The sequence below is a fragment of the Ammodytes marinus genome (assembly GCF_949987685.1).
Source record: "Ammodytes marinus genome assembly, chromosome: 23".
Lineage (NCBI taxonomy): Eukaryota > Metazoa > Chordata > Actinopteri > Uranoscopiformes > Ammodytidae > Ammodytes > Ammodytes marinus.
Genome location: NC_137227.1, coordinates 4,942,999 through 4,958,378, shown reverse-complemented (window position 1 = coordinate 4,958,378; position 15,380 = coordinate 4,942,999). Strand labels below are relative to the sequence as shown.

General features: G+C 46.7%; 1 protein-coding gene across 3 annotated transcripts in view; it reads right to left on the bottom strand.

Moving 5' to 3' along the window:
- The window catches only part of LOC307269211 (nuclear factor 1 B-type-like), a 66,388-nt gene that overhangs the window by 22,477 nt on the left and 28,531 nt on the right, over positions 1–15,380 (bottom strand). For 2 of the 3 annotated variants that reach the window (XM_080052076.1, XM_080052078.1), the window contains exons 3-5: positions 6,071–6,127; positions 4,125–4,193; positions 160–280 (exon numbers count right to left, since the gene is read on the bottom strand). In XM_080052076.1, the coding sequence (XP_079908202.1) occupies positions 160–280; positions 4,125–4,193; positions 6,071–6,127 (247 nt within the window). The remainder of the gene's footprint in view (positions 1–159; positions 281–4,124; positions 4,194–6,070; positions 6,128–15,380) is intronic. The other variant, XM_080052077.1, reaches the window with a different exon arrangement.

The window sequence follows — 15,380 nt, the reverse complement described above, 5'->3', positions numbered from 1 at the left end:
TAGCTTCAGCTCCATATAAAAATACAGAGATATCTTAGACGTGGGACATGTACCGCCCTTGACTGGACTACACTGAGTTAATAATAATAATAATATCATTAAAACAATGTGGCTGCCTTGATGTTCTAATGGGAGGACTTGTTTAGTTGCTCCACTGACCTGCCGGGTGGGGAGGAGAGGGAGCGGTGCAGCCCCACGCTAGAGTTCAGGTCGTGATAGTAGGGTTGGCTGGGCATGTCGGCCATGGAGAAGTTCACCGCCGCACCGTGGGTGATGGGCACTGCAGAGGGACAAAACAAAGAGGCAGGCAATTAAAGGGACAGTTCAGTATTTTTCAAGTGAGACTGATGCCATTTATTTTTGCACTTTTCCCAAGCGTAGTTCGGCCATTTATTACCACGCCAACTCTCGCAGGTGCAGTGCATCAATATCAGCAGTAAAAACATGAGTACCTCATACAAACCCCCTTCATAAAATCTGAACTATCCCTTTAAGCTGTGGCAAAGGAGGAATGAATGTCAGCAGTGTTGTCAGACAGACTCAGTACCCCCACTCGCTTTGCATCTAGAGACGCACACTTAATTACACAATGGCTTTGACTGACTGTTATTGACGCTTTGTGTTAGGAGGCTCCGTGTATCAAATTAAGCGCTCCCCACTTACAGGTTAACTGTCTGACCATCACAGGCATTTCTGCTGAGCACTCTGATTAACTACTTCCTAAAGTGGCTGTGGCTGCAGCTAAGAACATCTTCACAAACAACTTTACTTTAGCTGCACTTTTTTGAGCCTGGTGAGACCAAGCTCCTTATTGGTTCATGTAGTCTTTGACTTCAACATGGATCAACGAATACGTTCCTGAGATATGACTGGTCTCACAAGGCTTGACTGACGACTACATGAACCAATCAGATGCTGCCTTCAACTATAAGGGACGAACGTTAGGTCCAATTTTGTTTTAACTGGCTCCTCCCAAAGGAGATTGGAGAAACGCCAGAATGATCTGCGGGAGAGCAACAATTACGAAGCTCGCAAGCTCAGGCTGGTCTCGCCATGCTAGAAATGTTTCAGTATGGATAAACATATTTGTATCATTCTTAAAATTATCATTATTATTATTTTGTTGTTCTTCTTATATTAATATTGAGTCCAGTTGTATCTATGTTTGGCATATGTAAATATACAGCAGGAAGACAACGGTATATTCTACAGGCAATTTGATTCTGCATAGTTGGATGCGCTCGGCATCTCACGGACAACACAGCAAAACTTGAAACTGAATTCACAGTCATCAAAGGCGTTCTTCACTTCTCTATGGTCCGGCGGCGTCACACTCAGCGGTTTCCTGGCACGCTTACATTTACAGTAGGGGGTTTGAAAAAGGTGTTGTTTATTCTCATTGTGGTCAAGGTGAGGGATATTGTTTGAATTGGGGGGGGGGGGGGAGAGGCCGTGCCAGTGTTTACAGAACAAACAGAGTTCAATGGCCACCCATCCTCTCTCTCTTTCTCTCTCTGTGTCTTTCTCTCTCTCTGTCTTTTTCTCTCTATGTCTGTCTCTCTCTGTCTCTCTCTGTCTCTCTCTGTCTCTCTATCTCTCTGTCTCTCTCTGTCTCTCTATCTCTCTGTCTCTCTGTGTCTCTCTCTGTCTCTCTCTGTCTCTGTCTATCTCTCTGTCTCTCTCTGTCTCTCTATCTCTCTATCTCTCTGTCTCTCTCTGTCTCTCTCTGTCTCTCTCTCTATCTCTCTGTCTCTCTCTGCAGCGTGCGGCCCCAGCCAGGCAGCCTGCAGCTCAGGAGCGGTTGCTTGGGGTGTTTTTTTGGAGTGGATGAGAGGATGAAGTGTGTGGCTCCGTCTGTTGTGGTCTGAGGTTCACCACTGGCACGATCCGATGTGCCAAGCCCTCCGCCCTGGCAAGCCCCACTGCAGCGCTGGCACCGGCCCCCTAACCCACTGCTCCCCATACAGAGCTGTCTGCGAAGGAATGCATCCGGCCCCCGAGGACGCTCAATACCACTCCATTGTTTTGGGTTTTTTTCCGTATTTTTTTTCTTCTTCTTTCATTCATGACTGAGGATACCCCCTATCCCCCCATCCCCCCACCCACCAACCATCTCTCTCTGTGCTGTCACTCTTTTCTCTGCTCTTGGCTCGGTCGGCACAATTTTTTTTTGTCGATTGCCACTTGGCTTGCCCTGCCAGTCGTCTCATTTCATATTCCGGGCTTTAAGTTCAAAGCTAAATAAAAAAAACTGTAATTGAAACAATGATGCTGCAAATCATTCGCCACACAAAAGCTTCTTCCGGGCAGATTATACGTCACGCCACGCCACCCACCACCACCTGTCTCTTCCTGTACAAGGAGGTAAGGGAAAGTCTACTCTCTCTTACAGAACAAATGTTTGCCCGCGCATAACACATCTACTAAGTATCTGATGAGTCGAGGCTACATTAATGAGTGTCCTCCATGAAATGCTGGATTGCGAGACAGCCTTGAACTCCGCACCCCCCCCCCCCCCCTTTGATGGGCTTCAAAGAATGTCTCAACAGCCTGGTGAGTTGGGAGCCACGGCGCGATGACGGACGAGCGGCTGCTTAGATATCTTCCCAGGGAGTGACCAGGGCTGATTGAGTGACAATTCCTGTGTGTCCGTCGACCTTTTTAAAATTCCAAACTCGACTTCACTCGGCTTTAGTGAAAACCAGGAGGGGGTGGGGGGAGGAGGGGGGGAGGTTGGGGTGGGGTGGTGCGCTACCATCACATGAGAGCAAACACGCCATCTGGTCAGGGGGCAATTTAAAACACCAAACAACAAAAATACGGCCTTTTTCGAAGGATATACTCAGTCTTGGTGAGAGTGGCCCTTTCATAGTGTTAAAGAGCACCCTGGTCCATGCTGCCTACATAGACAACAATCTCTGTGATACACCAGGTAACTAGATACCTTCGTCAGCTTTAAGAACTGTGACTTCTATTCAATCAATTCACATGTTAATGGATGAAAGAGTGAGAGAGTTTGACGATATGGTTTTCTGACCATTTTAAGGGATTTGACATGTAAATCACTAAATCATTGTTTTCGTAGCAGGAAGACAAATAAAATGGAAGGATCTAAATTTCTGCTTGACTGTCCTTATCTAAACCATCTATTTATCTGCCAGTCTCTCCACTAATTCATTTCTGTTCTTTCCCAAAACCGCACTTGTCGTATTTAGATGACACGTGTGTTATTCAACCACCTGTCCAACACCCAACAATACTGGGTTTACTATCTCTTAGGGCAAGAATACAGCTGCATCTTCACACAATAGAAGGAAGCCACAAGTGGTTTAAATTGTAATTAAAATTATTAAAAATAACACACCACTCTGAGTCAAACCATGGGGTGTCAATGAACTGGTGCGACTTCCAGTCAGACAGCACACAGCACAGGTATGTGTGTATTAAACACAGGTTGTTTTGAGGGGGAGTGACTGGAGTCTTTGTACACTGTAGGCACGTTGCAGAGAACTCAGCTCAGTGGCAGCGCAGGTAAACGTTGCCTCGGGGCGGCCCACCAACCAGAAGAGGTAGAGAGGACTGCTGGGAAGAACAACCGTCAACATCAGACGTGTCTGTACACATGCACGCAGGCGCTCAGGAAGGCTGCGCAGTCATGTGCTTGTGTTTCTCTGTTTTGCAAAGCCAGACTGGCCGAACTGGATTTACTGTACATCGCTTACAGTTTAGTTGTGTGGTTGACTTGAGTGAATATACAGAGTGCCTTTTCATTATTAGATAAATAGACCTCAGTCAAGCCGCTGTGGGGGGCGTGTACACACCAGGATTGATTGACAGCTCCAAGGCTCTTATATTAACTGTGTTCCACCTGTCAAGGTGGATAATGTACACCTTTGACATTCTTGTAAACACAAGGACTTTTGGTGTCCTCATGTGATTCCTGGCATGGCTCCGCCCACTCCCATTCTGAGACCAGGTCTTATCAGTGATAAGCCCTAAAGACTAACTGAATAAACACCTGTAATGTGTGTATATGTCAGTGTGTGTGTGTGTGTGTGTGTGTGTGTGTGTGTGTGTGTGTGTGTGTGGTTGCAACAAGTGCAAAAAAACAGACAGGCACTTACTTCTGGACACTCGCACCAGTTCTGTAACACTGAAGACTCCTGATTTGATGAAGCTGTCTTCCAAGTAAACTGTGGAGTAGACACAGAAAACACACCATTATCATTTCTGTCACACTTTCACACCTTATTGAAATCAATTATTAACAGACAAATATACAGGGACAGGTCACTACACAGGGATTGAGGCACCGTCACCCCATAATATCATTTTTTTAAATCCAAAAAAAAAAAGCATCAATGTATCTTTTAGTCCTTTTTATTTGATCCTACTTTAGACTTGACAAAACTGTGTATTATAAAAAGAAAAATAACAGTTCATTTCTTTTGTTTGTTTGCCTGTTGAAGTGTCTAAACCAACAGCACGTAACCGTTCTGTGCTGTGCAGTGACAGGTGTGTGAGGAGTAAGGAGTGACGTGCACACTCATACTCCTAGATGCCGTGGGTGCAACTCCCCTTTCTGATTCAATACACACAAGTAGAACTCATTTACCCGTCAATATTGACACTGTTGCGCTGAGACAGAGTCTTGCGAAAAAGAAAAAAGAAAAAAAGAAAATCATTTTGCGTACTGTTTATATTCAAGATTACTTTGAAAGAACGTTGAGATTGCCTCTCTGTCTCTCACTCGATTCCAATGTAAATAAACAGTTGAAAGACTGTTGGAATCACGAAAGCCCTTTTGGAAGCAAAACAAGGTTGATTCAAAGCAGCCAGATTTCTTCCCCCCCTCTGTCCTGTATCCAGAAAAAAAAACTATTTTTAGACTGGAGAGCAAATGGCAACTACAGTCCTGCCTTTTTTTTTGCACTGTTGAAAAAGCATTTGGGTGGTTTGGTATGACGACCTGCCCTACAGGACTCAAGCTAAGTCCACTAATCAGACGCCGTCACTCAAGAGAAAAAACAGGCCGACAAAAGTTATTGACACCCAAATGGCTGCGGCTCTGGGCCTTGATGCGATTGCCAAGGGCGCTCGCGGGCCGTGCCAGACAGATAGGCGGGCGGCTGGATTGGCACCTACAAAGCCTCATGCCTCCACTGTGCTGCTATGCCACTGCGGAGAGAGAGGGCCTGCCGAAGGGCCTGAGTCATTGGCTCGCTACTATGTTTTCCTTGGCACCGGTGTCGGCAGAACCTGCTCTTGAGGTAGACAACCAATTACATTTCTCCACAAACTATTTTCATACCAGCACTGTGACGACACACACACGCACACACGCACGCACGCACGCACACACACACACCACACACACACAGCGCCAGGTCAGTCCAGGGGAAACAACGGCAACTGTCAGACAATATTCACTTTGCCGTTCAAGGCTTGCTTGGCTTTGCTCACCTTGACACGCTCGGCTAACAGTCAAAAAGGTGCAACAATGATGGGACATGTTCACTCCAGATCGTTGCCGTCTGTTTCTGTCTCTCTCTTTTTTTTAACATTGTGTGAGTGTGTTTGACTTTGCCACTGGGATGACGCTGATTGCAATAATCAGAATTTGATTTTTCCTCCTTTTTAAACGACGGCTTTGGGCAGTGGGTGTCATACAGTAGTCAAATAAATGACTATGATTAATAGAAAATATCTGTTGCATTGTACTGTTCTTTTGTTTATTAAATTCACTGTAAACAAAATCATACTTATCTGGAAATGTCAAGTTTTTTTTGATGGTTTGAAAAAAAAATTCAGTTTTTATATTTTTGACATAAGGGCTAAAATAAACCAAAGTTAAGGTTAAGCAGCTGCAGTTCAATTTTCTTAGATTTGGTATTTGACGGAAAATGCTTTTGGGCCCAATTTTTCCATGCAAGTCACAGAGTTCACGGGCAGATCAACACTATTTAAACTAGGTGCGTTACGGTGTACATAAGCTGCTTGGTACAGAGGGCGAGCTCCAGAAGGAACAATGGAGCGCTGACAGGAGGGTGGACTGGTATACTGTACATACCTGGAAGAGGGTTCTTGCCTGGCTCATTGTTACTGGGACTTCCTGACTGCTGTGAGTCTGCAAACACACAGAAAGGGGTTGGGAGCGTTAGTATGGCACGAGGACAACAGCATACCCATCTGACTGAAACACTGTTTATTTCAGGATTTAAAAGCTGTGTACTGTGAACTTTAATAATAAGAGAAAAATACTAAGTCAATGAGAACTTTGACTGTATTCCACACTCCCTGAGCTCACTGTCACACTTAAAGTGGAGGAGATGTATAACTTCTGTTGACGAGACAAGCTCAACGAGACAAAAAGTTGATTTCAGGACTTCCTGGGCGCCTTAATGTTTTTCCTGCTCTACCAGTCAAGAGGAGCATACATCACTGTACGTTCTGTTTGAAGAGCATTATCTCTAATGGGGAGGGCAAACTGAAATGAAAAAAAAAGCTCCCTGTCTAAATGCAAGATAGTTTTTTTTTCAAACCAACAGGCCCCTTTGGGCTGTGTCTGGGGGAGTGTTAGGACGGCATACAGAATGTGTGGGGTCCTGCTGAGCGAGGGATGACCAGAGGAGAAGAAAAAAGGTGAAGAGGAGACAGGAGGAGGAGGGGTGGAGATACGAGGAAAGTGTTGAATTCTTTCCACCGGTTCCATGGTACACGCAGGCATTTGGTATGACACTGCCCGCCGGACTGACGTCGTTTACCTTTTGAGCACTCACCGCCAAGAGAATCAATCATGCCACATCCAGGGCCCGCTACCACTGACAGGCACAGGTGTCCATCTTTTATTTTTACATCACAGCGTTGTGAAACATCAAAATGGACTGTGTAAATCACTTCAATCTGTGCACATGCACTACACAGTGTTGCGTGTGGGGACAAAACAATAAAACTGGCAAGGGCCTTGTTGCAACGGCACACAGGGAGCGGCGGCCCCAGCCAAAAGTCTGAGTGGACCCCCATATAACAGTGAGACAGGGGCCTAAGCCCACACACACCACAACTGGGAGAGAGAGAGAGAGAGAGAGAGAGAGAGAGAGAGAGAGAGAGAGGGCCCAACGAGAACCAGCAGGCAGATTATCATCTAGGGCTCTCTAACAGGAGAAGTATGGAGCCGGTGAACTCAGATACCCTCGCCTCTTTCCTGCCGCAGCTCTCAGCCGCTATACAGAGTTACACAGGCAAACGGACGGAGAGAAGGAAAAGAGGAGGAGGGGGAGAGGGAGAGGGAGAAGAAAAAAAAAAGTTTGAAAGATTTATCCCTCTCTTGTTCTCCCTCCGTGTCTCTCTCCCTCTCTCTCTTGTTCCCCCTCTCCTAAATTTGACTATTAAACAGCGCTGCAAAAACAGAATGTTCTTGGCCGTAGTTCAACAATGACAGAGTAGGGAGGGAACAGGACCATACGTTAAGGAGAAGAAAACCCCCCCCCCCCTCTTTTTTTCCAGTATGCTTAGCCCCCCCAAAAAAACATCCAACTAATGTACTAGTTATGGTCTCAGAGTACATTTCTGCTCTGCTTCCTAAAAATGTACTTCTAAACACGAGGGTTGACTTATGTTTTCTTATCAGCGGTCCGCAAGGTTTGAAGGGATATCTGTGAAATCTCTCATGTGCACACAGTACGCAGCAGAACAGTTTGAAGATGTTCATAATACTAGAAGCAGTCAGGGTAACAGCCAATAACTATTTTCACTGGTGATTGTTTCCATCTACAAATGGCAGGAATGAATCAAATGTGTCCCATTTGCAACTTCCCAAGAGCCCCGAGGTGACGTCGTCCAAAAACGACTTGTTTTGTCTGCTTTGTCTACAATCCAAATCCGCAAATATAAAAACTCACAATGATGCAAAACAGAAAAGAGCTGAAATAACAACCCAAGGAAATGCATTTGTCTGTGATATATCACTTAAACCAGTAACCAATTATGAAAATTGTTTCTGTTCCTGGAAATCCTTCCAACACTGTATAATGGCTATCGCTGCACACGTTCTGCACGTTGTACACTTGTGAACATGTTCAGAGTCATTGTCTGACCTAAGCATAAATGCAAGTTTTCTTCGCCCCTCGTTCCAATAAAGTCCCTTAAGTTGCCCCCTATACACACACACACACACACACACACACACACACACAGTGTGTATAGCAGCCTTTGTGGGCGAGGTGGGGGAGGTTTGTGTAGACTTGGCACAGCAATGTCCATAAAGTGATTGCAGGGAGCTCGGTGGCCTTGTCTGCCTGTCTTCCCCCCCTGCCACATTCAGAGTCATCCATCAGTCTAGTTAGGACTGCCAACTCTACGCTAGCGCACTGACAAGAACTGCTGAGAGGGGAAGAAAGCACTGAGTGGGAGGGAAGGAGCAGAGACACTGCAGAGTCAAAGGAGCAAGCAGGTGGAGGAGGCTGCCATGCTTCACTTAAAGGTGCGGTCAGCTATTCTGAATAATGCTTGTTGTCAAAAATCACTTTTTTTATATATATCTTCTCTTGACCTGCTACCAGCCCGTACTGTGTGTGAGAAAAAAATTTTAATAATCTAGTACTAATACACGGCCTAGGTTTTGTACACAGGCATGTTGATAGCTACCAGTGGGCCCCTTCACACAAGAATTTATTAAAACGCAGACCCAGTACAAACAGGTAGCGGATCGTGAGGAGATATTTATTTATCATTTTGAAAAAGTGATTTTGACAACAATCGTTCTCCGGAATGGCTGACTCCACCTTTAACGGGCTAACCGTGACAACAAAAAGAGAGCAGATGGTGGTGGCAATTAGAGAACCCAGGCAGCGTCTTCCTAGCATGAGGCCTCACTGTAGCACCAGGAGAGAGGGAGAGAGAGAGAGAGAGACCACCTGGATGAGTCAAGGTGGGACGCCAGCATATGGCGCATCTGCCAGGCCTAGAAACACCTCCCCTGTTGCATTACATTTTACCTTTGACCCAAGAAGTGCACCAGGTTCACGCTCCTGCCTCCCCCTATCGGGGCCATTGGATTGTTTGGAATGATGCTTTTTACATTTTACATTGTTTTTAGTCTTATCACTTTTATCACGCAACAGGTTTGTCAAAAATCAGGTCAAAAATGCTTTCTAGATATAAAAAAGGGTTGGATTTAAAAGCAGATACATTGAAGTGAGATAGTTAAAACATGTCTCTTCAGAGAGTGGTGGACATAAAGCTAAAAGAAGTGGGCCATTAAGAAGAAGTGAGGCCCTGGTATCTGGATCTACTAGGTGTCCCGTGCAGAAGCCCAGCCAATCCGATAGTCTTCAAATAAACAGTAGTGTAACCTGTAAATAAACAGTTGCGGTCGAGGAGGCTGGGCTCTGCCCCGGGAGCTTGGCAGGGCTCGATCACAGGGCCCGACACACCACACGTACACACACACACACACACACACACACACAAACACACACACACATACACACAAACAGGCATGTACACACACAGCCCTTTTCCAAGAACAACATTTCTTGGCACCCTCAGTCCCGGCCACTTGTTTAAATAAATAAACCGGTTCAGGAGGGAAGTAGAAAAAAAACAGCACCACGTATGAATGAGATTATCTGCTGTTACTCAGCAAAAAAAAGAAAAGAGGAGAAGCAGAGGGGGCTTGTGGGTATTTTGGATGGGTCCATGAGTTCTTACACCTTCTTGTCCGGTGGGATACTTATCATACCACTGTAACCATTAGGGCAATTAGGGGTAATGGCAACAGAAAAATCTGGCTCGGCAAGAAAGTTTCTGATTGCTTGTGAGGTTTTTTCCTCTGCACCCGAGTGTGTTACTTGCCTGGATTTTATAATCACTAAAACACACACACACACACACACACACACACACACACACACACACACACACACACACAAACACACACACACACACACACACACACAAACACACACTCGCCCCTAACCCACCCTCTTATTTTTTTGGCATGGTATACCCGCTCTGCTCCCTACTAAATCGCGGGACACACATGCACACACAGCGTGGATTAAATTAGCCACATAGTTTGGGGAAACTTTCTTTTCTAGCCCGCAAACACTTGCAGACACGTACAGATATCCCTCCACAAAAAAAAAAAAGTAGAACCGAGCGCGTGCACGCATGACACGCACACCCCTGCAGATGCATACCGCTGTCGACATTTCAGGAGGAGAAGCCTGTCTGGCAGCCATTTTATGCCGAGCAGGGTTCTGTGCACATGTATAGCACTCCGGCTGCCAGAGGCATGGGTCCCGAGCCAAGACGCATTTCAGCAGCCCGGGGAGGGGAGGGGGGGAGAGAGAGAGAGAGAGAGAGAGGGATGGACTCACTGAGAAGTAGGGGAAACAGAGAAGAGAGGGGGCAGAAGAGAAATATCGACCTAATTACGGCCGCGGCTCCGATGCGTAATGTTTCGACAATACAGCTGCTCCTGAGTAAATATTTGATGTGGCCGTATACGAGCAGACTTCTCTCTGCTCTCAGCGTCCTCCTGCTTTCCTTTCCTTTCCTGTTCCGCGGGAGAGACTCTAGTTCTGTCTGTCCTCCCCTTTGGAAAATGCAACCCGCCGAGAAAAAGGAAAAATATGTGTGTGCACTGCAGCACGGGGTCATGCAAGTCTTGACAGTATGCATAAATGACTGTACATGTGCCGGTATGGAATGTATCTGTCTGTGTGTGTGTGTGTGTGTGTGTGTGTGTGTGTGTGCGTGTGTGTGTGTGTGTGTGTGGGTGTGTACACTTTGTCCCGTGTCCTCCTCTGCTCCTGGTTTCTATCATTCACAGCTCTGGTGAGCTCACACTGCTCAGGCCCGGCCTCCAGCAGCACAACCTGCTCTCTTCTCCAAAATATCTTTCCTTTCTTCCCCTTCCCCTTCCCTATCTTGTCTATGGCCGTCCCCGCCATGCCTGCTGCAACACTATCCGTCCTCCATTGTATCTTTTCATACCTGCCTCTGTGTATATCTTACTATCCAGTGTGTATCCGTAACCATATCTCCTTATCAGCCCACACTAGTATATCTTTTTTCAAATTCCCCCCCCCCCCCACCTCATATCTCCTCTGTTTTAAATACTTATCTCTTTCTTTCTTGTAATGTCTCCATCTGTGTTGGCACTCTGCCTCACTTTGTCACCTTTTTTTAATGCCCCCCCCCCTTCTCTCTCTCTCTCTTTCTTTTTATTTCTTTGTCACTCCATCTCTCTCTCTCTTCTCTCCCTCCCTTAGCGCTTTGTTGTCTAAACAAAGTGTCCTTTATCAGGATGAGCCGCAACCCAAACAAGCCAAACAAAAGATACGGGCGAGGAAATCTGCCCACAGAAGAGGGAGGATCTCGTCGTGCCAGCCATTGTGTGCCAGCCTGCCAACTGGCGATGCCCCCCCCTCCACCCCGCAAGCCGACCTCTCTCCCAGTCCCCGCACGCATACACACACACACACACACACACACACACACACACACACACACACACCAAATTCTGCCATCTCGGCTCCCACCCCCCGACTCACGCATGGCGTTCTGCAAAGGGCTGGCACCTGACCTGGCAGAAAGGAAAGCGATATTGACGCCGAGGGGGTGATCGGTTGCTGCCAAATTGGACGCCATCTTGGAACTATTTCATCAGCATATCTCTTAGTGTTGAAATTTAAAGTAGTGGGGTATAATTTAAATGTGCCTCTTACAACTCCTCCATGCATTATGGTTGGATGTATTATCAGCGATGTCGCCGCATGGACAGCAATGGACAGTATTGTATTCCCTTTGACATGACAAACTATGACAATGTTCCACCAATGGTGCTTTACACTGTGTGACACTGTAATGATTATCTCATAATTGGAACAAGGCGAGTATTTCTTATTGGCTTAGAGGAGCACCTGGTAATCCGGAGAGCTGCCCTATCAAGTGACTGCCACTGACGGGGAATGCAGGTACAGTAGGATGAGTTACACACACACACACACACACATACACAGGCGAAAGAGAGAGAAAGGCAGGGAGAAAGTGAGAGGGGCAAAGTTGAAACGTCTGTGAGAACAATGACATTTTGCCTTCTTTTCTCCAAGCCAGACACCACAGACTTGTTCAATAGAGCAGGAGGACACACACACACACACACACACACACACACACACACACACACACACACACACACACACACACACACACACACACACACACACACACACACACACCCCCACACACACAGACACCCCCACACACAGTAAGACTGTCAGGGTTTTGAGACTTATGGAATCAAGTGGGATCCCAGCCCAGACAAGAACAATGAGAAGCCATACAGTTTGTGTGTGTGTGTGTGTGTGTGTGTGTGTGTGTGTGTGTGTCTGTGTGTGTCTGTGTGTGTACGTGTGGGGTTGACTGTGTGTGACCCAGCTCACTTGTATCTCTCTCTGTGTGCGAGCGCATCTCTCGACATGAGCCGTGCCGCCGCGGTGTGTGTATGTGCTCGCCACTAATCATCATCAGTGTGTGTGTGTGTGTCTGTGTTTGTTTCTTAACAGCGGCGCATACTAATGTCAGCAAAGAGCGGGCCCAGTAAACTCTCACGGCGGTTTGAAAAGAGGAGAGCATTTTAACCGAGCCGAGCGGGACAACAGGCTCCTCATTGAGGTCACCAAAACAGTGTGGACAGGGGAGGGAGCGCATTCAGTGGCGAGTGGGCCTTCAACAAGCAACTGAATGGGCCGACCGATCATTAAACCACACCGGCCCGGGCACAGGAGAAGACAGAACCATCCCAACACAAAGGGAGACACAGCCGCAAGAAAACCAAGATGCAGATGAGGCTTAACCATAGATAGTAAATAATAGGGCTTAACCCATCTAAACTCAACTTCCGCAAGCCTTTTTAATTCGTGAAATAAAAGGTTGCCCTCCCCTACTTGGATCTATACGAGCAAATGAAGAGTTTTTTTTCTGTAATTTAATTCAGAAAGTGAATTGCACATGAAGTGAAAATATAGAATGAACACACTTTTCAGAAGGTTGACATTTCTGTATTATAAATCCTTTTTTTGATTGGTTTTATGTAATATTTTAATATTCTGAGATACTGGATTTTTTTTTTATTCCATTAGCTCTAAGCCGTAATCAAAATGAAAACAAAAGAAAGGCCTGACATGTTTCACTTTGTGTAATGGATCTAGAATATATATATATATTATTTTAATGGACTTTTCAATGATACACATGTTTTTTTCTAGATGCACCAGTACTGTGCACACAAACACACGAGCAACAAGCCGCTCATAAGCAGCTCCAAATGCTTGCCCTATGTTGTAGTTATACATGTGCACACACACATGGAACTCCCACACGCTGACATACATGCACACACACCCGGCATCCCGCGGCGAGCTGATCTGTGCTGTTGTACATGTGCGATGCAGTCAGCGGCCGGGCTGCAGACAAACTACACAACCCAACGCAACACACAGGCTCATCTGTCCCCTGAAAAATGAGCAGGCTGGTGTCCAGTCAGCACGCTGCGCCCCACTTAATGTTTCCACCTTTTCCCACTCTCTCTCTCTCTTTCTCTCTCTCTATCTATTTGTCCTTTTCCAATGTGGCCTCCCTCTTTTATTACATGCCCCCTTTTTATTTATCTTTCTGTATTTATTTTCCCTCTTTCTATCCTTGTCTACTTTGCTAATCAAACTTTTTATCTCCTTTGCTTTGGGCTTTGGGAAACTGATGACTATTATTGACTATTTTCTGGCAACTATTCATTTATTGGTTTACAACTATCAAGAGATTAATTTACGTAGGATCCAAATATTTCTTAGAGGGTTGCTACACTACAATAGTTCACTCTTCTCACATTCACACGGATTCGCCTGATTTTCCCGAAAGTGCGGTCTCGTCATTCACAGGTTTAATCAGCGTCAAGTCTAGTCTGTGAGAAAAAAGGGGCTTCGCATCTGCGTTGAAACAATAGGAGCCCATCAATGGCCAAACCTCGGCATCTTTTTGGTATGCACCAAACAAACAATTAGCTTTGTTGCGGGCGTAATTGACTGGCAGGGCCGGGTGGCATTTACATTCGCCCGCTGTTGCCACCCTGCCATTCGAACGGGCCGGGGTGAAAAACAATAGGGCCATACGAGCTAGGGTGGAAAAGGATGGCCGCATCACTCTCTTTGGATCCAAGACACCGCTTTTTTTTTCCTTCTTCTTTTTTTTCCCAAGGTGGCAAACTTCCAAGTGTGAGTTTTTTTTTTATTTAATTTTTATGCACGGCCGTGAAGGCAGGAGGAGGGTAAGGGAGAGAGGACGAGACTATAGATTTAATTATGCATGCGTGTTTTCTCATTCATTGTAGTGGTGGGAAGGGGAGAGGGCTAGGGGTGTGTGGTGGTGGTGGGGGGGGGGCAGACCAATGACATTCCGTCGTTGTAGTCCTCCTCCTACACACACACACACACACACACACACACACACACACACACACAAACGGAGGAGCAGTCTGGGAGCGAGCCGCTATAGGCTAATGAGGTGACACTCACCGTCTGGAGACTAGCCAAAACAGTCCATTAACTCCTAGCCAGTAGTTAAGAGGAGAAGAAGGAGAAAGGTTGCGGTGGGGTGGGGAGGGGAGGGGAGGGGAGGAGAGGAGGCGGATGGGACGGGGGGCGGAGCTTGTGAGGGGGGGGGGGACAAGAAAAAAAAGAGAAGAGAGTCTGAAGTCTTTCAGGATGTAAGGGTGGGGGGTATTTCTGCAGTTTTGTAGTTGTGAATGAATCAGCGGGGTGGCTGGTATAGAGGGGGGGTTGGTGTGGTGTGGTGTGTGCACGAGCGTTCACTGTCGGCGATTATGCTCTTGAGGAAAAGTAAGACTGTGTGTGTGTGTGTGTGTGTGTGTGGATGCCGCGCGACAGAGGAGAGAGAGAGAGAGGGGACAAGAGAGATGGATCCAAAAACCCCCCAGTCAGGCAGACAGACCTTTGACAGAGGAGCTCTGTGATTCGCCTCTTTCATCTCCAGAACCCCACTATCCAGTCGGATAATTATGAGACAAATGCACTGGACCCCTGCTGCTTGAGTGGCAACGGGCATGGGAGGCCAGGAACACAAGAGAGAGGGTTCAGAGCTGCACGTCTCGCCCCGGTCTGGAGGGGGAGGGTGGGGGGGGGGGGGGGGGGGGGCAAGAGATGGCGGGGGTGTTTAGGGGTCTGGGAAATTCCCTGCTCTCCCAAGAGAGACAAGTTGGCCAGCGGATCATAGTTCAGGGACAGCCTGGTTGTGATACTACTACCAGCGAGGGCTCAACTGGTTTTTTCGCGGCCAACTTCCTTTCAACTTCCAAT